Raw genomic sequence first — 27,374 nt, 5'->3', positions numbered from 1 at the left:
CCCCCCTTTGGAAGAGCACCTCCAAGGGACCTGGCTGCCCACACCTGGCCAGGCTGCTCTCCGACTCGGGGGTCCTCACCCCGTGGTGGCCCCTGCCTCTGCCCACCTGTGCGGGGTCTTCTTTTCTCACACACGCCCCCCCCAGCGATCCCCGAAGGGAGCCAGCCTCCCCCGCCTCGGCCATTCATTCATTCCACCCCCCGGTTTGTTTCCCAGGCGGGCGAGGAGCGAGGCAGGTGAGTCCGGCCCAGGGATGGCTCACCTGGCGCCCTCGTCGCCCCGCCCCTTACCTGCCCGGCTCCTCCCCCCCCTCGGCTCCCGGTGAGCCATGGCGGAAGCCGCGGAGAGGCGGGCGCGGCGCGGGGAGCAGGAGGCGGCCGGCGGGGCGGAGAAGGGCCGGGCCCGGCGACCCTCGGAGCCTCGCCGCTCGGCTCCCTCCCTTCGCCCCGGCCCGCCGGGCTTGGCTGCCGGCAGCCTCCCGGACGCCCCGGAGGGTCGCCGCGGTCTCCTCGAGGGGAGGCGCTGCCGCTCCCTGTGCACGGCCAGAGGTGAGGATGGAGGAGCGCGGCTTCCCCCCCCGGCCCCGGCCCCATCGCCACCGCCACCGCCGGAGGGGCTGGATGGAAGGGGGCCCGGAGCTTCTCTCCCCCCCCCACCCCCACGGTCCCGACTGACGGAGGGCAGCGGAGCCCGGGCGCCCCCTCCAGGGCCCTCCGGCGCACCTCGGTCTAGGCAGCCCTCTTCCTCCACCGCCTCCCCGAGCTGGGGCAAATTCCCTTCTGGGACTACAGTTTCCAGAATCCCCTCGTGTTGGGGGTGCTGGGAGTTGTCCCCCCCCCAAAAGTAACTTTCACAAGTTTTGCGACATCTGCTGGAAAGCAAGGGCTGGCTACTTTCCAAGCCTAAGAACTGACCTCTTCCTCAGTGTGGGGGTACGGGGGGGGGAGAGGAGGGCTGGGACCCACACACACCTGTGATCTGACTCCCTGACCCCCCCCCCAAAAAAAAACTGTTGAAGGATACCTCGGCTGTTTAGGTGTTGGAAAGAGACCGAAGCAGCACTGGGGTGGCTGGCAAGGGGTGGGGTGTGGCGGGGCTGGCTCTTTAGAGCTGGGGTGGAGTGAGGGCCGGATCGCTGCCCTCCTAGCAGGAAGGGGGAAGCCCCCTCCAGGGGGTGCAGAAGAGCCTCCCCCCCCCCAAGCTAGGCGTTGTCTAGGGAGACTAAGGTGAAGTCCAACGCCAGCCCTGAATGGGAGGTGAGGGGTTTTCAGGGGCTGCTCCCCTCTGCTCCTTCTCCAGCAGCCCCTTCCATCTGCCAGCAATGGAGGGGACGGGGCTGTGCCCCACTTGTCCCCCCCCAAAAAAACCATGGCACCCACCCCCTATGCCTTTCTCCCCAGCCTGCTGCCAGCTGCTCCAGCTCCTGCTCTCCTTGCTGATCCTCATCTGCAGCTCTGTCTCCTACAACGACTCCGGCGGCTACACAGGTCTCTTCAGCTTGGGCAGCCTTTACTACTACGAGTACGGGGGCGCCTACAGCGGCTTCAGCGGGGCCGACGGGGAGAAGGCCCAGCGGCTGGACGCCCAGTTCCACCAGCTGAAGCGGCCGCCGGCCCGGGCGGCCATGGCGGTGGGAGGTGCCCTCCTGGCTTTCACTTGCCTCCAGATTGGGGCCGGACTCTGGCGGGTGCCCTGGCGCTGCCCGGCCTGGCTGATCGCCGAGGCCTTCTTGGACGGGGCCGTTGCCCTCGGCCTGACGCCTGCCCTTTACTTCTATTACCAACACCTCCACACCGTCTATTCCTCGCCGGTGTGCAAAGAGCGAGAGAGCCTCTACAGCAGCAAAGGCTACCGGGGCTTCGGCTGCGGCGTGCACGGCGCCGAGATCGCAGTGGGACTCTTTGGCGCCGGGGACGCGGTGGCCTTCCTGCTCACAGCGTTCCTGGCTGTGCGGGCTTTCCGCACCATCCGGAGTCTCCGATCAAAGCCGGTGGACGTGGACGACCTCTAGCTGGTCCGCTTTGGAGAAGCTGGAGCTGAGGTCTCGACCAAGTTAGGCAGGGTAGTTTCAGAATATGGGGGGTGGCGGGGAGCGCAGGAGCCCGCTAAGCCGGCAGAGAAGTGCCTTAGTACTGCGTACCAGGGAGGATGCCATCTTCAGAGTCAGGACGTTTGGCGTTATTGGGAACCCCCTCCCTCCCCCGTCCCCATAGCCGCACTGAGCCATTGCAGCGATGAGTAGACTTCTCACCCGCCGCCCTATTGCCTTACCCAAATGAAAGTGTGCACACACACACATCCCAATTCCACCTTTTGCCTGTGAAGTCGCTGCGGGGTCCACGTCTAGCAATCCCTTGAGCCCCAGATGGAACGATTCGAGTCTCAGATGGGGTGGTCAAAAGATCCACGCACACCACCTTCCTCTGCTCTTCTAAAAGGACAGCTGGGACTCCCCATTTCTGCCTCTGAGGAGCTTGTCCGGGACAACCTCTTTCCAAGTGCAATTATGAAATGTACAGAACTTTTGAAATGGCACCCCATAATAAAACTACTGATGGTTGTGCCTTTCTTCAAGCCACGTCCTTCAGCTGCTCCTGTGAGCAGAATTTTCGGGATGGGTGAGGCTGTTATTGACCACAGCAAACGGTCCAGTGGCCTCTTATGGACTAGTAACACTTCATTTGGCAGATGTTTCTGTGGCCTGTAACCCATTTCTTCTTCTTACAGTACATGGGCAGTGGGTCTATGAATGATAACAATGTGCCAGCAAGTTGATTCTGACTTATAGCGACGTTTTCCAGGCATAGAGTACTCAGAAGTGGTTTAGCATTCCTTTCTTCTGGGGTTCTGCAGCTCAACCAAGGCTACAGAGGCTGGGTCTTCTTCTAGGAGTAAGAGCAGTGAATTGAACTTCCACCTTTGGCTGTGGACTCAAGCACCCAAACGGCCAAGCGATCTACGAAACCTTAAGCTAAATAAAAATGGTTAGGTCATATCTGACTCATGACAAACCCTAATAGTTTTCAAGTTAGGTGAGGTATTTAAGGAGTGACTTCAAGATGACACACACGGTGAGTTTCCGTGGCAAGGATTTCAGCTCCGGTTTCCCGAGTCCTAGTCCACCATACCATCCTCTAGGCTGCAGGGGCAGCTCTGCTAGCCTTTTAAGATATTACGGTACTGCTTTTTTTAAAAAATTAAAAATCCAGAAAGCAAGTGATGTTGGACACGAGGATCTAGGCAATGGAATGCAGAAGCTGGTACTTGTAGCATCTCCAACCCAAAGCGTGATCAGATGGTGTCGAATCTGCGGCTACAGAGGGCAGTTTTCCCCAGAAAGATGCTTCGCTGTAGTACCTCCCAAAATAAAGTTCATTTACATAGAAAACAAGGAAGCGGTTGAGTTTGGAGCCAGCCCAGAAAACATTAACAAGCAACAAGGTCACAGTTTGCCTCTTGCATAAGAGAATGACACCAGGGGCTGCCAGTTTTCAGGACCCCCTACCCATCACAGGAGAAAGGGGCTCCCTCAAGACATGGGACTGCCCCCCCAAGATGATCTGGGGGTGGCCAGAGAGGAAGCAGCCAACCTGTGGCTGGAGCTAGGAACGCTTCTCAAGTGACCCCACTGGAATAGGTTCAAGGTCTCCATTCAGCTCCACTGCCTCCTAGCAGGGAGGCTCGCTCTTTCTTCATAGGCCAGCTACTTATCCTTTCTTCTGCCTGCTTTTTTTTTTTAAACTCTTTTCTCCAAAGCTGACAGGCAGGATTCTACCCCCACCTCTCTTGGTTCCCCAAGAGCACTTCATGAATCTGACAAATTGCGTGCTGAAAAACGGGGCACTTTATACCGAATCTCCTTAGTAGTTTTTGAAGAATCAAAAAACTTTGTCAAGGGCGAAAGGGGCAGGACTTTCCCTGAAATCCCCACTCCTTTTTGCAGAGCAGGTACAAGCTCATTCCCCAGCAATTTCGTCTGCCATAAATGAGATTTACATTGTCAAGAATGCCCGGGAGATTTGCTAAAGCACTGTCCCCTCCTCCCTTCCCTTTTGGGTGTAATTTCCTTTGTCACAAACAGGACTGGTCTTAGCTGCAAGAAAAGCCAAACTGGATCAAATCAAAAAACATTCTAGCGCCAACCAAATGCTCCGAGCAATATTTCAGCTCCCCAGTAACTGAAAGAGAGAGGCAACCTATTTCTGAGTCTGGGTGTAGCACATTAGTAGCCACTGTTGGCTTTTAAGTCTTCCTAAGTTTGTCAAATCCCCGTTTGGGGAAGCCGCTGCTTTGGTGTGAGCAAAGGCATCTCCTGGCCCGTTTTGCACCACCTTTGCCTGGTCCACCATGTGGTCACCAACACAAGAGTCAACTCTTGCTTCTGCTAGAAAACTGGGCTGTCCAAGTGTAAGAAACAGAGATGACAAAGCCTCTATCAGGAGCTGCAAAACCAGCTTCTAGAAGCAGGAGGAAAAAAAAAAACCTAGTTAAACTGCATGGTCTTTTATTTCAGTGCCAATATTACAGATACAACACAAACGTCCCAGGAGAAGAACGAATTCAAATGGAATCCAGGACTCTGACAGACTCAGGAAATGAAGAGGGCTGAGGGAGGGAAAGCAGCTTTGCAGTGGAGTCTGAGATGAGTCTTTCTTGTGGGCAAAAGGCGGAGGGCCCCCTTCTCCTTCACCTCTTGGTGTGTGGCTCACCCCTAGCTTTCCTACCCACCCGACCACAGTTGATAGCCAAGGACCAGAGAGAGAAAAAAAAAGAGTTCCGAGATTCAGGGTGGGGACATGCTGAAGAGCGACTTGCTGGAGCAGTTCATCTCATCCCTTGTGATGCCTCTTCTCAGACAGGCCCCGGACAAAGAAGGGCTTAGCGGTGCGGCCCCACCTCCGTCGCCAAATCCTCCCGGCACAGCTTCTGTCCGGAACCGCAGGTTCACATGCCCATCGTCCCCGTCTCAGACTTGGGAAGGGGGGCTGCCCTCAGGGGGTGTGCAGTCAAGCATAGAAAAGCCCTTCCCTGCCCCCCAAACGTCAGGGAACCCCTTCCCCCCCAGGGAAGGGTCACCAGCATTCTTGAAAGACGTTTCCAACACGAACCATGGATGAAAAAGTGCCTGAAGATGGAGAAGCGGCAAAAGGAGGAGCCGCGCCAAGACCCACCTCACTCACTCTCTCACCCACCGGAGAGGAGACGGCAAGAAAAGAGAGAGAGAGGAGGAAACAGCCGCTCCCCTGCGGGTGGGGGCAGGAGGGAGAGCACAGGGCCCCCCCTCAGTGTCCCTCCCCCATCCCTTTGTCCAAACACAGGGAATGGGGCTTCGGTGTCAGGTGTGGCTCCGTGGCCAGGAAAAGAAAAGAAGAGGAGGAGGAGGAGGAGGAGGAGGGGAGAGAGCGAGCCAGTGGCTCCAGAGATATGCTTGGAAGTGAGCAAGGCCAGTCCTCCTGCTCTGCAGCAGCAGCAGCGGCGACGGCGGCAGCAACTCTCAGGAGCTTCCCAGGTCCCAGCGCAGATCAGGGAGGCCGGGAGTCGCGGCGCTCTGCCCAGCGTTCCTTCGTTCCGGTGGGGTGAGGAGGGTGGGGGCCCCCGAGCTCCTCATTGCCAGGACTGAGCAGGGAAGGTGTTGACTTCTGCCAGGTCTTGCATCGCTGAGCCCTTGTGGTTATACGTCAGCTTAATCCGCATGCGGAGCTGTTGCTGCAAAGGGAACACCGCCAGGAGGGGCACCCCGGGGTCAGCTCAGCCGCTTCTTCCCAAACACCCCCCCCAATTTCTTTCGGCACGTTTGACCACAGGGTCCCGGAGGTCTCCTCCCTACCCCACCTTGCAAATCAGATGCCCCCGCCCCCAAAAAAGGACGAAAATGCAGCCTGTGATGGCCGCCACTCCACTCTCCCAGGCAACAGAGCAGCCCACCGAGGCCCGCTCCCTCGCTCACCTTCTGGGGGTTCAGGACTTTGATGACTTGTGTGATGGTCCCTGTGTTGAACGCTGGGATGACGCTACTGCTGGGGGACAGGAGCTGCAGCTGGAATGTCTGGAGGGAGGTAAAGGCAGAAGCAAGGAGATGGGTCGCACTCCCTCCTCTGGGGTCCCTGCTGGAGGCTCCGGCTCAGCTCCGAGGGAGAGACAGGACGCCTGGCCCAGCTTCACTCTTTAGAACATGCCCTCCCTCCTCCTGACACAGCTGAAAACCAGGCCACGTTGGGTGTGTGTGTGTGTGTGTGGCGGCGGCAGTAACGTGCCTCTCGGAAGCAGGCGGTCCGGAGCGGCAGTGGGAATGCTATGGAACCAAACGTTCAAGGCTCAAACGCTTTTCCTCCCAAGGCCCGGCTCACCTTTGGTACCGCAGCCTGGAACACGAAGTCCGTCATGTCCATCTCGGTGCTGTTGGAGGCCTGTATTGTGATCACGGTGACGCTGGGGTTGGTGTTGGAGCGCTCGAAGGCAAAGTCGATCTTGAGGCCATTCTTGTTGTAGGCGGTGATGGGAGGGATTCCTGTGGAGAGGCCGTGCTTGCTCAAAGACTCTGGGAGACCATCCAGTCTCCCCTCCCTGGCAACATCCATGCCCTGCCGCCATCAGAGACAGGCGGACCGCCAGAACGAGGGAGAGCCGGTGGCTGCTCCCAGGCCTCTGGAGCTCCTGGTGAAGGGACGAGCCTGGACAAGGAGACCCATCCCTGGTTGCCTGCCCATCCACAGGCAGGCAAAGATCTTTTCATTCACAGGCTCTCAGCATCTCAGCTGATCTGCCTGCTCATTTATGACAAATGATGGCAATGGCTTCCTTTTTTAAAAAAAAGGATCTCCTCAGTGAAGCGGCTTGTTTTTGGTCTAATTTCACACTGAGCTATTGCTGGCCACCTTGACCATGACTTTGAGTTAAAGGGCAGGAGACTTATTCCCTAAAAGGAACGTGCAAATTGGTCCCTCCTGCTCCACCCCCCCACTCCCTCAAAAGCAGGCAACCTCCTCCACGCCTACCAGCAGCAGCTATGTCATTGAAGATGGGCTGGGAAGAAAGGCCGTCCAACAGGAATGGGGGTTGCGATATCTGTGGGGCAGGAACTGGAGGACCTACAGGGACGACAGGGGAAAGATTGGGGGGGGCAAGGGTCAACCTAGAGCTGAGCAGGGTGAGGGCAGGAGGTGGAGCTCCACCCACACGTCCACAGCGGCCGCCCAGTCCCTTACCTGTGGTTGGGTTGAGGTCCCCCAGGAGGTCCAGCAGCTCCCCGCCAGCAGACGCTGGCTTATTGGGAGGGGCCGTCGGAATGACGGGGGTGATGTCGTTGCTTCCCAAAAGGTCGAGCAGGTCGTTCGCCTGATGAAAGAAACAAAGGCAGGGTTGTCTCCTAGCCCTGCATGGCTCTGAACGTCTGGGGTGGATGGGGAAGGAGGTTGGCCATCCTCACATCCTTCTGGAACCTCAGGGAAGGGCCAGGGTGTTTGGTTCAGGCTGGCACCATCCTTTTGTGAAACGGCACCAGCACTGCTTGTTCGGCCTTGGTAGAGTTTCCAAAAGAGGCCTTGGATTCGGGATCCAACAAAAGGTAGCAGGATCTCTCCAAGCCTATTTTGGAGGGAGTGCGGAGAGGAGGAGGAGGAGGAGGAGGAGGAGGAGGAAGAGGACCAGGACTGCCGAAGGGCGGCCTCTGCAGCTTCTCTTACTTGGCTAGTGGGGGGCGGGCCAGACGGGGGCGGCTTGGCCTCCGGGACTGCAGGCTCTGCCTCCCCGTTGGGCTGCGTGACATCTGTGGGGCCGTTGGTGGTCACTTTCTCCATGACTGGCATCCTCTCCAGGAGCGCTGACCTGAAAGAGAGCGAGGCGGCCGGTCACCTTCGAGGGAACGTGCCGGCGACCAGGAAGAGGATTACCTGGGCACGTGTCTCTCCCAAAGAGCAAGAACAGACCACCGGCAGAGACTCCAGCCCCTCCGTTCCATGAGAAACCACCACAGCTCTAGATGTCCAAAGGGATGAATTCTGAAGAAGCCAAGCTAGAAGCCTGCCTGCCTCTCTTTTCTTCCAGCAGGTCCCACACGCTGGCTGCCTGGTCTCCCTTCCCCACCCTCCTGACGCTCACAGTCCTGGAGATGCAGCATCGCCCCTCCACCCCCACCGGATGCCTCTATTTGAAAGGCAAGCCTGGGGCCCTTGCAGGAGGTGCCCTGCAATCCTTGGAGCAGGTGGTTGAAGCCAGAGAGGCCCTGGAAGAAGTCAAGGCCTCCAAGGCTCAGGGCCTGCGGGCAGCTCAGCCAAGGAGACTCAAGCGGCCAGAAAGAGCGGCAGGCCGTGCCTCCTTTCCCCTGTCTGTCTCGGGTGCGAGGCTCAGGCGCTTCCCTCACCTCATGTGGTCGTACTTCTTGAACAAGGCGTTGTACTCCACTGCCCTCTGCTGGAGTTCCACATCAATGCTGCTGCCGTAGATGGACACCACCTTCTTGATGCGGCTGGAGAGGGAAGGAGGCGACAGGAAATGATCAGCAGTAAAGGCTTGCGGGGTGGGGCTGGGGGACGAGGCAGCGAGGCAGGGACGACCGCTGCCTCTGGCCAGGCCCCGCGCCCTCCTCTGAAACCCCGCAGGCTGCCTTTAACCAGGGCCAAGACACAACCGGCCACAAGGCCACTTCCTTTTTCAGGAACAGCACAGGAGAAGACCAAAGCAGGCTGGGAGGGAGGGGAGATTCCGGCTCCTCCAGGGAGCAAGGAGAGGGAGCCCCACCCTAGGAGTCCAGCCCTTTTCCCAAGAGGAGTGCAAGCAGAGGCACTCCCCCCTGCCCCCCCCGGTCCACTCCCAGAAAGCACTCACTTGACCGTGCAAGTGAACCGCGTGGAGAGCTTCATGATGGCCGTGAGGGCATAACCTCGCGTGACTGATGCTGACATGTTGGAAACAAGGACGCTTTCCAAAACATCAAGGACTTCATCCTCGGTGACCTAAGCAAGCCAAGGGAACAGGACAGGGTGAGGGGAACAGGCGAAGAGGAGGCTGGCAGAACGTAAAAGGCTGAATCCGGCCATTCCTAGGATGTGGCGCGGGCGACTGCAGAAAGCCTTCTGCGACCACACAGCATTCTTCCTGGTGAGGAGCCAGGATTTCCTGCAAACGTGCCATCTCATATCCATTGGCCCACTCCAGAGAAGCAGGATCGTGGCCTTCCTTGGGAACGTCCTTCGGCCCCTCCTTCCCGAGTAAACCTACCTGGATAGGCTCCTCCTCCTCACACTGGCCAGACACCAGAAGGTCTCCGTATTCTCCTATGCACCAGGACGCCACCTGGACCAGGGGTTGCTAGCAGAGGGGGCAAAAGGAGAAGCCGCTTCAGCAGGGCCACCCCGTAGAGCCCATACACGCACGAGGCCATCTCTCTCCTCTTCCTGGAGCTTACCTGGGAATAGTCGCCCAGGATGGCTTTGTAAAGCTTCTGCACAGTGTAGGCGTGCATCTCCACGCTGTTGGTGATCAGCTGGATGAGGTTGGGCACAGCATCGTCACGGACGTAACTCCCTGCCTGGAAGGAGCCGGACGGACACAAGCGCACACAAAAGACACACCCTCAAACATACAATTTTGCACACAGTAGAACCAACAGTGATCGCAGTGGAATCCCCGGAATGTTTCTGGCCCACCACATTCGGAGGAACCAACCTCAAAACAGCCCAAGGCAGAGCCTGTGGTCCTTTGGGAGACAGCATTCCTTACCGTGGTCAGGACTCGCATGATGGTGTCTATATGCCAGCGCTTTGAGGGAGCATATCTGGAAAAAAGAGCAGCAGATGCAGCCTTGTGAAGAGGACCTGGGTGACCCCAGCTCCTCCCCCGGGCCTACCTTTGGAAGCTTTACTTTCCCAAAGTATGTTGGGAATTAGTCAAAAACAGTCAGGCAAACTCTGGCTGCCTCTGTTCTCTCTCTCTCTGTGTGTGTAAAATTGCTCCCTGAGGTGCACCCTGGGCTGCAAGAAAAAGCCCTCAGTGGTGGGAGGAGGAGGAGGAACCCCTGCATTTTTGGGGCCAGGGAGGCACAACAGGAGAGAGAGGGTCAACACAAGTCACACTGTGATGGGTTGCAACAATTTGCAACCTGAATTCTGAAGCTCAGCAGGGTCAGGCACGGTTAACCTTTGAATGGGAGTCCACACAGGAATATCCCCGTGGTCTCTAGGTAGGGCTGGCACAGGCTCCCCACTGAAATCTCAGGCGTTGGCAGAGATGACAAAGCTGGTCTAGATGGACAAATGGTTTGATTCTGTAGGAGGCATAAGACAGCCTCATATGCCCCCTTTGTTGCTGGGTAATCCTGCAGGAAGGACCAGCATCTGGCAGAAAATGAGCCTGGAAAACTCTGCCACCCTACCCCAACCCCCAAGACAGCATGAACCTGCAAGTTAAATTCTCACATGCTGTTTGTCTTGCAGGTGGTGAGAACCAACAGAGTAATGGCGGCGGCGGCAGCAGGACGAGGATGTTAGTGTGAAGGACATATAGCTGCCCAGAGCAAACAAATTTGGGAGCTCTCTGTACAGCACACAGTAATCTCCAAGGAGAAACCGGGGCCACGTCCTTCTTGTGGCTGCCCCTTTAAGGATGCCGAAGAAGCCCTTGGAGGCAGATGCTCTTCACGGGAGACAGACAGATCTCCCGACGCACAGGCAGCAAAGAGGTGCCCCGACAAAGCCGGGCTGGATACTCAGAGAAAGCCGGCCACCTGGGGACCAGCTCTTTTGTCCCTGTAGCTCCCAAACCATGGATGGTGCAGAGGATTGGGGGGGGGGGGAGGGAAGTATGCTGCAGCCTTCCAGGGGAGCAACATGAGAGAAAGCAGGGCGTCGAGGCAGACCAGCTGCTAAAACAACGCTAGGTTCTGGCCTGACTTACTTCTCAGCTGCCAGAAAAATGCCCGATGCACAATCTGCCTTGAACTCTGGCTCACAGGAATCCAGGAAGTACAGCAGCTCCTTCATCATGCCCCGGATGTTGTTCCCGTTCACAAGAGCAAAGCTGAGCTCCATCGCCCGCCTGGGAAAGGGGGTAGGGGAGAAAAGGGTTCAGAAGACACGGTGCTCAGCCAATAGGGTCCTGAGAACCATCCAGACCCAAGGAATGAGTACGCAATTGTCTCCTAACGTGGCCAGAAAATGCAGGAACTCTCTGGACAGCAGGACACCCCCCCCCAAAAAAAAGAGTCCAGGGGGAGAGGAGGTGGCTAGAGACGTGCTGTGTCAGCTGGCTGAGTGTCACCATTGTGCCAGGCACTCGGCCGATGGATCACTCTCAGGTTTCATCTTCCGACAGCACATTGAGCCACTGAGGTGCTTTTCCCTTTCAGCCTAAATAATTTTTGTTTTTCCAGAGTCCTGAGAAGTTTGGGGGAAGCCACCACAGGATAGCAGAAAGGCAGAGCAAAGCTTGGAAAAACCAACACCCATCAAGGCCATTTCTGGCTGATGGCAAAAACGGGATCCAAGGGAAAGAGATGGGATGACAGCCTGCACGGACCCTTGGCCTCTGGACCATCGCTGGGGCTTACAAGTCCAGGCATGCTAACCTTTTGATGGACACGTCCAGGTCCTTCAGGCAGTCCACGATGGTGCTCCGGTGCCTCTGCACAGCATTGTGGTCCGTCTGCACCGTCTTCAGCAAGGATGTCAATGCTACATATCTGAAGAGACACAGCACGGCTGATTCAGACCATGGCAGCTGCTCTGCAGTGCAGCGTGTGGGGAAGTCTCTGGCAGCAAAGGCGGGAGGAGAAAGCAGACTGGACGCTGCAGCAAACCCTTCAGGGTCAAGCCTGGTCAGGTGACTTTTTGCAGCCGGAAGATTTATGGGGGGGGGCTTCTCCCTATGATCCAGTAAAGTCAGAGCCCCAGTCAGGAAAATACTACTCCAGCTGCTAACGGGAAACCTCAAAAGCTCTTGAGGTGGCCCTGAGGGATGGAGCCGAGCCTGCTCAAAACCAGGAAAGATTTTCCACCTTGTTCAAGTGTGTTCTTGGACTCACCTGATATTTTTGTCATTATTGAGCAAGAACCGACCAAGGATGTTTATGGCCAACACCTGGAGAGGGGAAAAGACAGAGACACAGAAGGTGATACCTACGGCCATTTTGCAGGCTTATATTAAAAAATCCTCCAAAAACAGACAGATCTGGGTGCAACTGTGAGAGAAGAGGATCAGGGTATTCTTCCAGACATGAGATGGAGCCTGGATGGCCCTGCTTTACTCGAGCACCAGCGTCAGGCAGAAGCGCTTAGCGGGAAGCTCCCAATTCCAGGCATTCTCCCTGAGTAAACAGGGAGAAGCCGTGTGGGCCAAACATTTCCAGGGCCCCAAGGAGATCCCAGCTAAAACCTAAGCCAAGTGGACGTACCCGAAGGCCACTTTCGGACTTGATGTCCATGATGGTTAAAACCGTTTCGTAAAGAATGGCGTTCCCCACATTTTTACTTGTTTCCGTATTTGTGGCCACCTGGAACACAGAAGGAGACAGACAGCCTCGCTTTGCTGCCCAAGAGAGCTACCTCCCCCACCTGCCTGCACTGAGCTGGCAAGACGAGGCACCCCCCTCCTCTGTTCCTCCACCTCACCTGGGCAAGAATGTCGTTCATGGCTTCACTCGAATCATCATCATTTCGGCCCAGAATTCTCAGCAGTCTCAGGATCCGCACCTGGGAAGAACAATGTTCTCAGCTGCAAAAGCCGGGAAGGGCTTCAGGTCCCGGTGCCAAGGGCAGCATCTGTTTTGCGGTTGATCCGGGAGAAGAAAGGATCCCACACTCTCTGGCTGGCAGACCTTCCTGCGTCTGCCCTCCTGCTGGAGACCCTACCTGCAGAAAGGGGTCACTGATCCCAGAAACGTCGTGCTCGGGAGAATAGCCGGACATGATGAGGTTCTTCAGGATGCGGACAAGCTGGGGCACAAGCTGTAAAGAAAAGACAGCCGTTCAAGAGGCCTGATCATCTGGAACGAAAGGGGGGGGGGAGCTCCAGGAGGAAAGACATTCTCTGTCCAGCTTCTCACCACCGCCAACCACTAACACTCAACATGCACTGCAAGGAGCACAGAGGTTCTTTAGGATCAGGCCCTTGGGGGCTGACCACACTTCTCTCTCACAGATGTGTGCCTTTCCCACAGCAAACAGCTGAACAAACCAGCTGGTCCATCCCTGTTCTTCTGCAAGGCCCAGAAAAGCTATAGGATGGGCAACTCATTGCGGGACTTTCCCAGAAGATGCTGAGCAGCTGTGGTGAGGCTTCTGCCGTTTGGAGCTGCTCACCCAGACGAAGCCACGCCACTAGGAAACCAGCAGCTCCTTACACTTATCTGCCCCATTGCCTTCTACAACTCTCCCGTGCAGGTCCAGGGGGGGCGCACAGCTCTCCCTGACAGTGGGAGACTAAAGATGCATGTATGGAGCCCCCACCGCTCTCTGGGGAGGGCAAGAGGAGCCTCCCCACTTCCAGGGGTCCAGGAGATGACAGCCTGTCTCTGGATGGATCTGAGCAGCCAAATTTGGCCCAACAGCATCCCAAACACAAAGGACTGAAGCCTAGCCTCTGTCCACCAGCAGCTCCACTAAACTGTATGGTTTGCTGCTCTGAGGACCCACTCAATACAGACTGTAAAGGTGGTGACATATTCTCTCAAATAGGAAACAGTAAACAAACATACCAAAAAATATCCCCCCCCCCAAAGGAAAAGATAGGTTATGTTGTCCTCTAGTAATCAGCTGTATCTGTTTTCAAACGGATGAATAGCAACTCAAAGCCATCACTGTTGTGAAAGCTTGGAGGGCAAGATGAACTACCGATAGGATTTTGCTCCAGGCGCCCCGCACACCCCCCACCCCTTCAGAGGGTGGATGATTTGACTCAAAACAGAGACAGCCCCACCAAAAGCAGAGAGATGCAAAAAGGTCCCCCAAGCTCCATTCAGCACCCAAGCTGATGGGAGAGCCTGCAAGGCTGGCCCCTCAGAAGCAATGGGACTCGGTCACCCATGGGTTAGACAAGCTGCCATGTTAGTAAGCGGCAAGCGACGGACAGGCCCCTGCTCTCAGGGGCCCAAGGTGAGCATGCACGGCGGGAGGGAGGGAGGGAGGGGGCGTGTGAGTGCCGCTTACCTTTTCATTCTAACCCACCACAGCAGGATTCCAAACAGATACAGGGGACAAAAGAAACGAAGCAGGCGTTAGGGAGAGGAGCGACTGCCGCAGCTTGCAGCATCAACGATCACCGCCGCCACCAGCACGAGGACAACAGAGGAGCAGCCCATGGGCAACGCCTGGGGCACCCTGGCTCTGCCCAGGAGGGAGGCCTCACGGCTTTAGCCGCTCCCTTTCGCTTTTCCCCTTGTGCAAGAGCGGCAAGGTAGCTGCCACGCCAATGCCGAGAGGCTGGTCACAGAGGAGGCCCTCTGGGTTCAGCGGCTGAAGCAGGTGCAGCAGGACGCCTGGCAGGGAGGACCGGGGATTCTGCTTTCCTCCCCCCTAAACCCTGACCGCTCCTGAAGAGTCACCATCGGCCAACGAAAGGAAGCTCAAGAGGTTCTTCCTGCGAGAGCTCCCGGCAGAGAGTCCACAGAACGGTGGGGAGGACCCCGCAGAGGGGCCTCTGGTCTTGAAGGGAGATGGGCAGTCCCACGCCAACAGCGGCCAGTGGCCAAGCCCCTCACTTCAAGGGAGGCGGGCGCCATGCTGGCGGGCTCCAAGAGCTGCCCAGAAGGGCAGACCATGCATGCAATGAGGCCACCCCGGAGAAAGGTGGGGAGAAAGGGCTTACCTTTCTGAAGTGGGCTAGCATGTCTGGGCTTCGCTCGCACATCTCTGTGAGAAGGACCACTGAAGTGTGAAGGACACCTGCCAGAGAAAGAGAAAAAGTGGCCCGGCTGGTGGGTGGGTTGGGCACCTGAGCCCCGCTGGGGGTTCAGGACGGACAAGAGAGAAAGATCCTTGTGTCTTAAGGGAGCAACATCCAGCACACTCTGCTTTTCCTCAGCTTCCCCTTGGGTCCCAGAGCCCTCCCCAGCTGCTTGACACAGTGAGCATTTACCATGATTTTTCTCATTCAGTAGATTTTTTGTGGCTGGCAGGAACATCTCCATGAGCTCAGGCACCTTCCGGATGACGTGAACAGCACAGAGGGCTGCCTGCAAAAGAACCGGGGGGGGGGAGGAAGCAGTCAACTCTTCCCATCATTTGTGCGGAAGGAAATCCTTGCCTACCCCCAACAGTGTGCTTCCATGGTGTCTCCCCCTCCAGCCCTGAGATTTCGGAAGAGAGCCAACAGGTTCAAAGTCAGAGGGAAGGGAACGAAACATTTTCCGGGACCCCTTCAAGGATCCCTTGCAGAGATCAGGAGGGAACGGGTGGCTGAAATGGAGCAGGCTGGAACCTTCCAGTAAGGGGTGGGGATGGGAGGGAGAGGAAGGGCTTCGGCCCTCCCCTGCAAGGGCCGGGCAGCTCCCTGCAGTTCGGAGAGGGGAAGGGCCCCAAAAGCCCTCTTGGCTTGACACGAGGGGTACCTTTTTCCTCAAGTAGGAGTTGGAGGTCTTGAGGAGCTTCTCCACCTCCCCGGCCAAGTCGCGGCACATTTCGGAGGAGCCCATGCAGCCCAGGGTGCAGAGCGCCAGGCCTTGTACGTACTGCGTGCTGTGATTAAGGTCACTGCAGGAAGAAGCAGGGGAGGGCAGGGAAGAGGGAGAAAGCGGCGCTGGAAAGGAAAGTCTCTAAGGAGGCGCTCGTCCCAGGGGTGAGCCGGATGCTCTCCAAAGGGCCGTGTCGGCGGCGGGACCTGGACTGCCCTCCAAAGACCAACAGCCTCCCAAAACTTCCTTGTCCCAACCAGCGGTGGACACATGACACTGACCCACCCGCTCTCAGGTCTCAACTGCTCTCTGGGGTCTGCTTTGGAAAAATCAACAGCAGCTCAATAGTCCCAGCAGAAAAAGGATGCCGGGGCGAGGGATTTCCTTATGTCATATTCCGTACCTGCCTACTCACAACCCCCTTCTTTCTTGACCCACAAGTCTAGATGATCTGGTCTGGACTCCTCACCCCAAGGGATCAAAAGACCCCAGTTTTGAGCCATCAGGCACGGTGGGCGAGGGAGGCTCATTATGATGCCTCGTTAGCCTGTCACCGTTCCCTTGCCAAGCCCATTGGACCCATTCCGGTCCCTATGGCTCCCTCCTTCTTCCCAGCCTTCTCCTTTCTGCTGGCAGTCCTCAGAAGAAACCTCTGATCCAACCGGGCCTCGGCACCCATTCAGCAGGTGTGCTTCCAGGCCACCCTGTTCCCTAGGCTGCCCCCTCTCTCCCCCCACCAGAGGAAGCCCTTACTTCTTGATGCAATTGGTCATCAGGAGGTGGACGTCCTGCCTCTCGTCCAGCAGCAGCATGGCTCCGAGGTACCCAATGCGCTTGTCTGTGAATTTCTGAGAGGCGATCAGTTTGAGGCACTCCAGCTGCAAAGAGAGACCGGGGGTGTGTGTGTTTTGTCAGAAGGAACAGGAAGCCATCATGGTGTCCACCCTGAGCAACCTGACTCAGGCCTCAACGTTCCTGCCATGCAGGCATGCCGTAATAGTTGCGCCTCGACCATCATCCCACAGATGCCCAGTCTTTCCAGAAATGGAGACTCTGAAATAAGCAGGGTTGTCCCAACACCTGTGAGGTGACTCATCCCTGCTCACTCCAAGTTCAAAGAGGAAGTTGGAGGTCCTTTGGTTGCTTTGCTAGAAGACACCAAGGGCTTACAAAGCGCAGACAGGCCAAAATCCAGCAAGCGCAGGTAGCTCGGGTGAACTTCCAACAGCTGCTGAAACCCCCATCTCCAAATGCTAGGGCACACTTTACCTACTGAATTTCTGTCTGCCTCTCAGACGTTACAAATTTCCATGCAATTTTTATCACCGAGACCTTATTTCTATCATTCCTGGAGCCATGAGACCAGCTGCTGAGTTCTGTCTAAATAGAGAACGTGGCGTGACAGCTGCCAAATCCTGTATGTCGAATCTTATTTCCCAGGATGTACCTGCTATGAGTCTTGCCCCCCCCCCTCCATCCCAAAGGACTTAGCAACCACTTCTCTACACGAGAGTCACTGCTAGGGGAGGGTCAAAGCCAAACAGCTGCCCTGAGCCCAAGTAGCTCAACGTGGAAAGAGCCCAAAAGAAGGATGAAAACACACTCATATAGAAGCAGGTACATGTTTGATGCTAAATCCTATGTAGGGAATGGCATAAGACGACTTCAGGCATATGAAACACACTGTTCAAATGTAATTGTGGCCTACACCATTGGAAAGGTGATATTCAAAGGTATCAGCAGAAAGGAAACAGAATACTAAAATAATTTAACTTCTTTCCCCTTAAAACAAACCAAACCACCCTGTTTGGGCTTAGCTAACAAACCCAGCCCAAAATTTCAGGCACTTGTTCGCAATATTACGTAATATCAGGAAAAACAAGCTGAGCTCTCATTTACCCCAGGGTTGTGAAGGAGGCTAGAGTCGGAAGTCATCATCATCACAGAAACACAGAGCTGGAAGGGAAGCTGTGGTTTATTGAGTCCAGCCCCTGTCAAGGAGGCCTAGCGGGGAATCGAACTCCCAACCTTTGGCTCCACAGCCACAGAACTCAACCTTGAGCTATCCAGCAATTACCAAAGGCAAAGGAAAGACAGACTGAAATGCTGGCGTGCCTACTGCTTTTTTGCCCCCATGGAGAGGGAGAGCCTTGCTAAAAAAAAAAAACAATGTTGGTTATACTTCAAGAACTCAGTCTGGAGTACAAAACCAATTGTTGAGTATTTCCAAATCATGTAAGAAATAATAAACGCATCCGCAACTAGTTATAAACCTTGGTTAAGAGGAAGGCCCTGCAGAGGGTAATGTTCTTGCTCATCTAAGTTGCCCATGACCAAGGTTGACAACAGAAGTTGTGGGTGAATTGTTGTGTGCATGTCTTTCTATCTCACCCACAAATCCTGCCAGCCACTGACCACCTGTTTATCACCAAAAAAAGGAGGTATCCTGGCTCTTCCCAGTCATTATGGCTGTAGGAGCGCAATTCCTATACACTTAAAAATGTCAGATCACCCAATAGGTTGTTCATTCTGCTTTCCAAATCCAGACAGAAAAGATGAAGTCAAGTAACATCCATCCAAGGCTAGAACAACACCCTTCAAATGCTTAATACACTGGCTGCTCCACCAAGGGGAAGGCTACATGGCTATTGCAACAGGCTGGACTTCCTTGGGCTAATTCTTTTTTTAAAAAATCATTTTTAATGGCAATAGGAATTGGAGTAGATGGTTTAGGGGGCAAGGGGGGAATAGGTATGAGTGGGGAAAGGGGTAAACAGTTCTAATTCTGACGTGCTGTGTGAATTCTCAAGACAACTTGGCAGGAGGAGCAGCCAAAGAAGAGCAACACCCTCAAGCCTGGGGGCCAGCGAGGCTGCGATCTGCTCCATACCGGCTTGCATCCTACCTGTGGAGCTCAGCTCGGAAACCTGAGCTGGCTGAAGTTCTGTGTCAATCTATTTATAAGGAGGAGGAGGAGAAACCCCGACACCAACATATCCATTTCATCAACAGAGAAAGAAAGAAGCCAGGGGACAAAAGGGAGCTCACTCATCCTCACACTCTTCCAGCTTTCCAGTGATCTGGACCCAAGGAGGGGGTCTTATAACTGCCCTGATGCTCCTCGGGTTCCCAAATCAAAGGGGAGACAGTGATGGTCTTTCCTCTGTCTGTCTTCTCTTTCTGGCTCTGCTTGCCCCCAGGAATGAATGGCCCACTAACCAATGAGACAGTTTGAAGGGGCCACAACACTCCTAGAAGGAGCAAAGGCGTGAGCAGAGCCATGAGACTAAGATGGACGGCTTCCTTATATTTCAGTAAGCTCACCACATCGAAAAAGCCAGGCAGAAGCACATGGAAGTGAACACATCCAAACTCTCAAAGGTTTTCCTATAGGCCTTTCCCCATCCCATCCACAAAACAAAACCTTGGGAGATAGAAAGCACTACCACGCCACAGAAGCAAATCTCCTGACATTCTCCAAAGGCTCCCGTTGTCGTCTGAATGCGCAATAAAGTTCCAGTAATCGCACGACCCTTCATGCCAGGTTCCTGCACATAACATCATTCTTCCCCCAAAAGGGACCTTGCTATTTCTACCACAAAGACGTATCTAATACTTCCCTGGAGGACACCTCAGCAGCTTTCTGCAGACAGCAACTCTGAAGGTCCTACTTCATGACACTATAAAGCCTTTCTTCCTAAACACCCAAAATCTGGGTTTAAACAAAAAGGTTCATCTGTTCCCGCAGGACAAGAACCCACCTGTCCAAAGTGTGCAGGATAGCCTAGCATGTGCATGTATAGCAACTTGGCGACGTTCCGGCACCGGTACGTGTTGTCCTCTTCTCTGAAAGAGGATCGAATAGCAGCACATTCTTTCTGGATCATCTCCCTTTCTTCCGCCTGGGTCCGCGCTGTCCGGATGGTCCGGATCAGCTCCCGGAGTCTGATGGGGGCTGGCATCCTCTGAAGGGGGGGGGGGGGAGAAAAAAAGGCAGGGAAAGAGGAGGATTAAAACTTGTCCAGGCAGTCCGTAAAGTTGTACAACTGGTAAGGTCTCCCAGATGACCTTGGCTGAACTGTCAGGATTCCTCTTGCGGTGGTTCATTCCGGGTTGCTATCCCAGGCCTAGAGGCTCAGTACACACAAGAGGGAGTGAAGCATATGTGTCAATTAAAAATGCTTTGGGGGGGAAATCTGGGGCTTCAGCCAGTTCGGTCACTTTGGATTTGTATCAGCTGTAGGATAAGTCTGTTTAGTCCTATATTTACTATTATAAACATAGCCACTGGAAATCAGCATTCTGGCTCTAACGCTGCATTGTTTCTGCTTGGACCTGAAAATGGTAAACGTGAGCAGCCTGTATCAGAAATATCTGACCCTTTCTAGTGTCTTGTATTGCAAACATGCCTAAGCAGTACTCAGAGTTCCGGACTAGTCAAATACCCAAAGCCGAAATCAAATAGTTATCTGGGTTTAGCACAATTCCTCACGAATAAGGAAGTGAAACTAGAAGTTAACTTCTACACTGCCAAAGATCTCGCCCTTGTAAATTTCACAGGAAAGTCTCCCAGATTTCACTCATGATCCCTCCCACACCCACTAGACGTGTTGCTTTTTGAACGGCTCGAATGTGCGGCAGTTTTTAAGGAGTGGAGCTGCCAAAACAGGATGCCCACGTGTCAAAACTCCAGAACACAGCACCTTCCCTCGTCTTCCCACTCCTTTCCCAGAAGGACTGTAAGTTGCTGCTTTCACTGGATTCCTAAGGTGGGGATTTCATATGCAGGAAAGAATACGATCCTTTCTGCCCCAGCTATAGCCAAATCCAGAGCTGGGGCTGAGAAACCTTTGACCCAACAGTGGGCCACTGCAAGCACATGCTTCTCCCAGACTAGCATCAGACACCACAGCTATTCTTCCTCAACTTCGGGGTCAGGAGTGATTTTTGAAAAATGGAAGGTTGAAGTCCAAACAGTGACACCACGGCTAGTGTGATACCGGAAGACAATCAGTTGATAAAGCTCAGCAGTCACTTTTTAAGCATCCTTAAAGAAAACTACCTGGCCCTAGACAAAGGTCTATTTTAGAAATGCTTTAGCAACATACGACGCCTCGCAGTTGACGGAGGGTCTGTGACAGTGCAAATTATGATGGAACGAAAGAGATGGTCAGAAATAGCACCTCCCAGAGTTCCCCAGTGAGACTGGAGAAAGTGTTAATTACCATCAATTGGGATCCACACTTTATCTGTGCAAGCTTGACTGCATATGGATTTGAAATGTCTCAAACAGCTACCAACTGTGTTGGTGAGAGACAGATAAGCCACTATCTTTCTTCCCTTCTCTGAGTAGTGAAATCCACCTGTTTCCAGCCAAATACCACCTGTTTCCCAGAAGATTTTCAAAGAGCCTCCTCACACCCAACTCCTGGTGCTGTTAAAAGCAACAACAACAAACCACCTTGAACAGCCTGAAAACAACAGCCTGGAAGTACTTTTTTCCAGTAGATTTGTGGTGCTTAACAGGTCACTCTGCCTTTGGAAACCAAAGTCCCCTTATACATCCCCTTAAATTTGGGGTTTGCTTTTTAAAAATATAACCGGTCACTAAGAAGCATGAAGGGGGGTTTTCAGTTAAACAAAGCCTTTCAAATTAAAAACAGTTTTGTGGTGCACCGAGTGCTTGAAGTACTGCAATCCTCCAAGATCCAGAAATGGCCTTTGGTGGACCTGGGACCTGTGGGGTTTCCCACCCTCGTCCTACAGCAGCCTCTTTCTGTTTAACTAAATGTTTGGACTTTGCTTCCAAAATAAAATGCAAAGCACAACCTGTTCCACACTTCAGTATGTTCAGTCATTTCTTTTCTGGCTACTGAAAACCAGGCATCCTTTGTCCCCCCCCCCCCCACCGCAAGGCACAGACTTGAGGAAGGGGCTTTTGGCCTCACTTTACCGGCTAAAGGTGGGACGCTTGCATCCTCATTCACATGCAGAGGCTTCCTTTGCTTAAGCAGCCAGGTTCCTTCTGCACTTTGGATAATAACCAAGCCCACGACACCCACATTCACACCAAATACTCCCTATCTGGATACAAGTCCTTTTTATTTTACATTGTAAAAGGAACAGTGTCTATCACCTGCTGAGTAAAAGGGTGACTGTATATCAATAAAACCGTGCTGATTAAAAGCCAGCGGGCAATGCCATATCAGGTCCAAAGCAGTAAAACACAGTTACTACAGTCTGGCATTGCTTGAACGTGACCACCAGACTTCCCCACCAGTTCATGTGTTGGCAGAGAAGCAGAAATAGTTCCCGTTTCTGGATTTCACCCATCCCCGCTATGGCCTTGCTGGAAGCCCTCATTTCTTCTGATTTGCTTACTGCCAACTCTGTGCGGATTCTTTAGAATGAAAAGCAACGGCCTTAACTCTACAGGGTAGGTGGGAGGGAGGTTACGGTGACTAGCAGAGGACAACGGTAGCCTTGACAACGTCAAGCTCAGTCTCCCGTGACTGTACTGTGGCCTCGAACAAGACGCTCGGTTTGTTGTGGCCTCCTACTACAAACCAACCCCCCCCTCCAAAGTACGTATCACGTTCACCATGTTGCATTAGTTAACCTCAATTTCCATCTGGCTTGCTTACTACCAACTCTACGCTTTTGCTAGATTCAGGACCCCACATTCACTGAGGCAGGAAGTGTTTGGGCAACTTCAAAGAGCCCCGAGGGGGTTACCGCCTCTCTTTTACTAGAGGACTGGGGTGTGTGGAAACCTTTCCAGTGAAGGGCTTGGCCAAACAGACTTGTGAAGAGAAAAGGGCTCTGCTCCTTAAGGAGCAACCCAGAAGACAAGCAGCCTGATTATGGTCAAGGAAAGCAATCTTTTCTGCCACTTTCTCCTCACTACAGCAGCCCCAAATCCCAACAAGGTTCCTCTTCTCTGCTGCAGAGAAAGCAGCTAAATTAGAACAGAAAAGAGGGAGCTGTTCTACCAAGTTCCCCCAAGCAACTTGAGACAGCAGCTCCCAATAGACTGGTCATTCTTTCCTCCCCCGCGGCTGCAGTTTTGCAAGTGTGGCCCCTCTTTGCCTTACACAGCATCCCTTTAAGGAGGAAGCAATGGTGAGGTGAACTGCAAGAAATTGCTACGAACAGTAAAATGCATCCCTTTAGACTTTGCTTCCTGCGAATGATTTCCGGTCAACCAGATTGCCTCTTTACCTTCACCTGAGCAAACTTTGTGCTACACTCTCTGCGCCGTCATTTCCACAGCTACACACCCCTATAGAGGCATCCACTTTTTGCTATCATGTGTAAATAAGCAGGAGGTACGCAGACAGGAGAGCTTACTGAGATTATTGAGAGTTGCCAATATCTGCTCCCTCTCCAGCTGAATATCCAGCTGGTACCAGGAAGCACGTCTTGTTTAGGGCTTTCAAAATCTTATCATTAAAGTAAGAAAATGCCCCTGCCTTCCTCTTCTTTCTGACAAGAGGCTCTCCCAAGCAGCCATATGACCTTCTTCGCAGACAGACAAAAAGGGTCTCGAGGCTGTGCTATTCAAAGATACAGTACGCGCAGGTGTGAAAACCTTTAGGACATTTCTCTCTCCCGCAAACAAACCATCTTTCCCCCAGGCCCAGTGAACCACTAGGTACACCTGAAGATGCCGTATGGCTCAAACAGAGCCATGGTTGCAGGGCGGAAAGGAAATTACTGGGAACTCTATGAACGACTAGGAAATGCAATTATAACAAACATACACTATCTCTACTGTACTACTTTACATGTCATATATATGCGCACAGAGCAGCCACTTGACATCTAAGTAATCATTCTTTTGCAAAATGTTCCTCTTGCAACAGACCATAACAACCTCCAGTTCACAGACCTGATCTGGCCTCTGGACGGAGAGAACACAAACTGCGCCTGTCCTTGAAAGCAGATCACCCCCCTCCCTTTCCCTGAGCAGGTAAGAAGGTGGGAACATGATCTTGATACCTGTCAATCATGCAGCCTTGTGTCACTTAACCTGTGGAAAGTCTAGGGTAAGGGAACCTGCTCCCATCACCCAGCTTTGTGACATAAGCCTTGTCTACTGCTGGGAAATGTCCCACAAACTCCTGGGAAACATACTTTGGAAGGCTGGGAACACAAAAACTCACCTCAATATATTTAAGTTTCCTCCAACTATCTTTGGTTCTAGTAAGGAAACACTCAGAGAACAAAACAAACAAAAGAACTTTTTCAAGGTGATCAGCTCTTCACATTGAGGGTTGCCCCGCCATACTCAAGGTGAAGGAACTCAAGATACAAAGCAATACTAGGGAAGGGATGAGGGGAGAGGTGGCAAGAGGGGAGAAGAGACGAAGACTCCAGATGGTGCCTGGATCACACCTCAATGCACCTTGAAAACGCTGACTCTGGGGGAAGGTAACATTTGGGCCCCTCTTCCAGATATGCCACTCAAAATGTAGCCCAGGATGAGTAACAGAGGCCTTCCAGATATTTATGACCTGCAACTCCCACCATATACAAACTTGTTGGTTAGGGGTGTTGAAAGCTATACTGCAAAGATGTCTGTAGAGCCACAGTAGCCCACTTTGAAATAAACTTCTGAATATAAGCTGCAGAATCTTTCAGATGAGGTCCATTTAGAGAACACCTTTGACACCAGATCTCCCAGACATTGCTGCCTCTGCAGAAAAATCAATGATGTCACAAGACACACACTTGTGTATCTAAAAGCCAGTCCTGTCAATGATATGGGTCTGGATACACACATCAGCATACAATGACATAGGGCATCAAGTGAAATATTGGAATTGGGGTAGAGAGAGACAGTGTACAAAGTTTTGCTTGCTTAACTACAAATACAACTTACAATGTGCTGTACAGCCATACATTGTTAGCATTAACAATGCAGCAGCTATATTCAAGTCTCAGTCATGTCATCCAGAAACCATAAAGGATCCACACATTATATGGCACTAGAAGAAAACAAGGGCTTTTCCTATACAGACATGTGCACTTCCTCAATTTGAATGTCACTTGATTCTGTTCAGCTTTAGCACACTTGCTCTACAAGGCAACTCAGCTACTGTATTAACTTGGCAGGACAGTCTTTTCAGCAGAAGGCACCAGAGACCTTTAAGGGAGACTTACGTTTCATTTTATTTTTGCTTACAACTAGCCTTCTCTTAAGTAAAATTAACAGCAGTGCTGTACACACGGCTCTGCTTTACTAGAATGGGGTAAACATACACTTGTTTTATTTTCTACCATTTTTCTTGATTTCTTCGCTCTTTCTCAGCAGCATATTGTTTGCGATTAGCGGCTCTGCTGGCTCTCTTTGATAGTACCATGACTTGAAAGTTATTTACTGTATTATGTATTGTCAAGTTGAGTGATGGAAAGTGGTGAGATAACCTCCAGTTAATTTACATAGATAAAAATACTAAGCAAAGACTGCCTTACCAAACTATGTCCCTTAAAATCAAACAAAAAGAAGAGGGTGCAGCACAAAACAGATGCAGGCTTCCTCTGACTGTTTAAAACTCCACAGCTCCCACCCCACAAACTTCTGGAGAGCGACATGTTTCAAGATATGGCTGGAATCCAGGGTTGAGGCAGAAATTGCTCAAACCTTTCTATTATTTCACCTTCCTTCCTGTTAGAAGAAGCAGGTTCTGTCACCCACAGAATCAATGCCAGTCAGTGAAAGGCCCTGCAAGGTCATCTAACTTTTACCTTCCTACTTCCTCCCCTCCTTTCATAGGCATGAATAAGACCACAGAATGAAGGTCTCTGAGGGACAAAAAGAAACAAAAAAGAAGGAAAAAAACGCCCAAATTCATGTCTTTCAAGAAGTCCCCTTTCCTTCCTGTCCTGCCTTCTATTCAGGAACCTCAAATACCAGAGACCTTTCTGTATAAATAAAAGCCACCAATGACAAAGATTTTTTAAAAGCCTGCGTTTCCGACCTGCCTTCTTACTCTTCCACGCTCCACCTGAACACAGCCCTTCCCTTCTTAAGGGCTTGGCACAGATGTGATGCAGGAGGCGTGCTGCTTCTAGGAGAAAGTGCCAGCCCAAGCCCTAAGACAAGCCTCAAAGGGGCACAGCGACGTCCATCCGCCGCCTAGGCTTGCGTGCATCCACTCTCTCTCTGTCTCATTCATTCATATTCCCCGTGCACCAAACGGTCTCCAAGCCAGCCAGCCAGGCAGGCAGCCAAGCGACGCCCCAGACGGGAGCTATTTTGACGGCGTGGAGAAGCCCCGTGTCCTGGAGAGGCCAAGCCTGCAGGGAGGCTGTGGCCCTCCGCCCCTGACAGGCTGACAACACCTCCAGCAGCCTCCTCGGGGAGCCCGGCTAGCCGCTCCTCCGGCCGGCAGGGCCCCGCCGCCGCCGCCGCCGCCTCCTTCCCGGGGGAAACGTCGCTGCTCGAAAAGATCACGACGCCCAAACGCGAATCCAGGCGGCCCGAGAGGCAGGGCAAAGGCAGGCCGGGGACCGGGTTGCAGACCGCCAGAGCCCAGCCCGGGGGGGGGGGGCTCCGCCGGGCCCCACGGAAAGGGGCGGCCGCCTGCTGTCGGGGACCCAGAAGGGCCGCTCCCGGGCCAGCTGTGTGGCTGGCAGGAGCTCAGGCCGGGCCCAGGAGGAGGCCGCACGGGAGGAGAAACCGGAGCCTTCCCTCCTCTTCCCCCCCCCCTCAAAGAGACGGCGGGGCCCTCAGCTGGCAGGGCTTGGCCAGCCTCGGGAGGAAGGGAAGCCAGGCAGGTAGGCCGGCCAGGCTTTGCCCCCTGAGACGGAGGACCCGGTGAGGGCCCCCAATACCCCTCTCCCGTGCCCGGCGCGGCGCGGCACTCACCGGGCCGGGTCCTTACGGCGAAGGCGGCGGCGGCGGCAACGGGACCAGGAGCCTGGCATCCAAAATGGCGGCGGCGCGGCCTCAGCACCGATACCGCAGGCGGAGGAATCCTGAGGCCGGGACTCGTTGTCGCCCCTCCCTCAGGGCCGGTCCCGTGGGCCCGCCGGGACGCCTCACTTTGCTCCGGACTCGGTGGCCGCCGCTTTTCGCGGCCGAACGGAAGCGGCGGCACGCAAGACTGCCGCAGCCGGCCCCAGGACTAGTTTCCTTCGCGGAAGCATCTGAGGGGGTGCTGGTCTCCCGAGCAGTGAGGCTGCGCCGTGGCAGGTAGTGATGACGTCAGACGCCTGCCTAGTCACCGCTGCGGCTGTGCTCCCTATATTCGTCCGGGTAGATCCTAATCGTGAACTTTAGGGTTCCGCTTTCGGTATGCCTAACGGTATACTTCCGACGAAGCTTCCTGCTCGCCTCCGAAGGAAGTAACCGGTGACCAAAAGGGAAGAACAATTCCTTTTTTTTTAAAAGCACCGGAGTGCCCATTACCGCTGGCATAAGGACGCTGCTGTTAATGCACAGCATGTTCTTTACAGTCCTATTATACACCTGTTTGTTCAGGAGTAGGTCCCAGTGGGGCTTACTGCCAGGTTAGGGGTACAGGATTGCATTCTTAGCCGGCAACCTCAAATATAGCCTTAAACATAGGGGGCACGTTTGTTAACAAGGGTCCTCTGGCCGTGCATCACCGAACGACATAGGCAGACTCAAAGTCGAGGCTCCTGAGCTCTCCTTTTCCCCAAAGGAGTACAATAGTAGCCTTGTGATGCCTGCAGCCTGCGGTACTAAATGTCGCCCACCAGGAACCGGTGGGCAATGAGGCCAGGAACGCCCCGTATTCGCCTT

At 53.8% G+C, this 27,374-nt stretch overlaps 2 protein-coding genes and 1 non-coding gene across 4 annotated transcripts; 1 reads left to right on the top strand and 2 right to left on the bottom strand.

Moving 5' to 3' along the window:
• On the top strand, positions 1-2,568 carry MARVELD3 (MARVEL domain containing 3). The gene is made up of 2 exons (XM_072980895.2): positions 1-548; positions 1,401-2,568. Exons 1-2 carry the CDS (start codon positions 329-331, stop codon positions 2,009-2,011), a joined length of 831 nt encoding a protein of 276 aa, XP_072836996.2. The 5' UTR covers positions 1-328; the 3' UTR covers positions 2,012-2,568.
• Positions 2,569-4,487: 1,919 nt separating this feature from the next.
• On the bottom strand, positions 4,488-26,756 carry AP1G1 (adaptor related protein complex 1 subunit gamma 1). 2 transcript variants are annotated; one of them, XM_078380443.1, is made up of 24 exons: positions 26,475-26,756; positions 19,363-19,566; positions 16,355-16,479; positions 15,539-15,680; positions 15,067-15,163; positions 14,797-14,873; positions 14,139-14,147; positions 12,843-12,938; positions 12,603-12,683; positions 12,386-12,484; positions 12,017-12,072; positions 11,561-11,674; positions 10,891-11,031; positions 9,718-9,772; positions 9,404-9,526; positions 9,217-9,306; positions 8,824-8,951; positions 8,360-8,464; positions 7,683-7,824; positions 7,206-7,335; positions 6,996-7,088; positions 6,348-6,508; positions 5,948-6,046; positions 4,488-5,706 (listed from the first exon to the last, which is right to left on the bottom strand). In XM_078380443.1, the coding sequence occupies exons 2-24, from the start codon at positions 19,561-19,563 to the stop codon at positions 5,605-5,607; spliced, it is 2,466 nt and encodes an 821-aa protein (XP_078236569.1). In that variant the 5' UTR covers positions 19,564-19,566; positions 26,475-26,756; the 3' UTR covers positions 4,488-5,604. The 2 variants fall into 2 exon arrangements, with proteins under 2 accessions (XP_078236569.1, XP_072836995.1); XM_072980894.2 differs by lacking the exon at positions 14,139-14,147.
• Positions 11,226-11,311, bottom strand: LOC140702239 (small nucleolar RNA SNORD71). The gene has a single exon (XR_012081330.1). It is a non-coding gene; the product is annotated as a small nucleolar RNA SNORD71 (small nucleolar RNA).
• Positions 26,757-27,374: the final 618 nt, after the last annotated feature.

The sequence above is a fragment of the Pogona vitticeps genome, chromosome 10 (genome assembly GCF_051106095.1).
Source record: "Pogona vitticeps strain Pit_001003342236 chromosome 10, PviZW2.1, whole genome shotgun sequence".
Classification (NCBI taxonomy): domain Eukaryota; kingdom Metazoa; phylum Chordata; class Lepidosauria; order Squamata; family Agamidae; genus Pogona; species Pogona vitticeps.
This window is presented reverse-complemented; position numbering and strand designations above follow the sequence as displayed.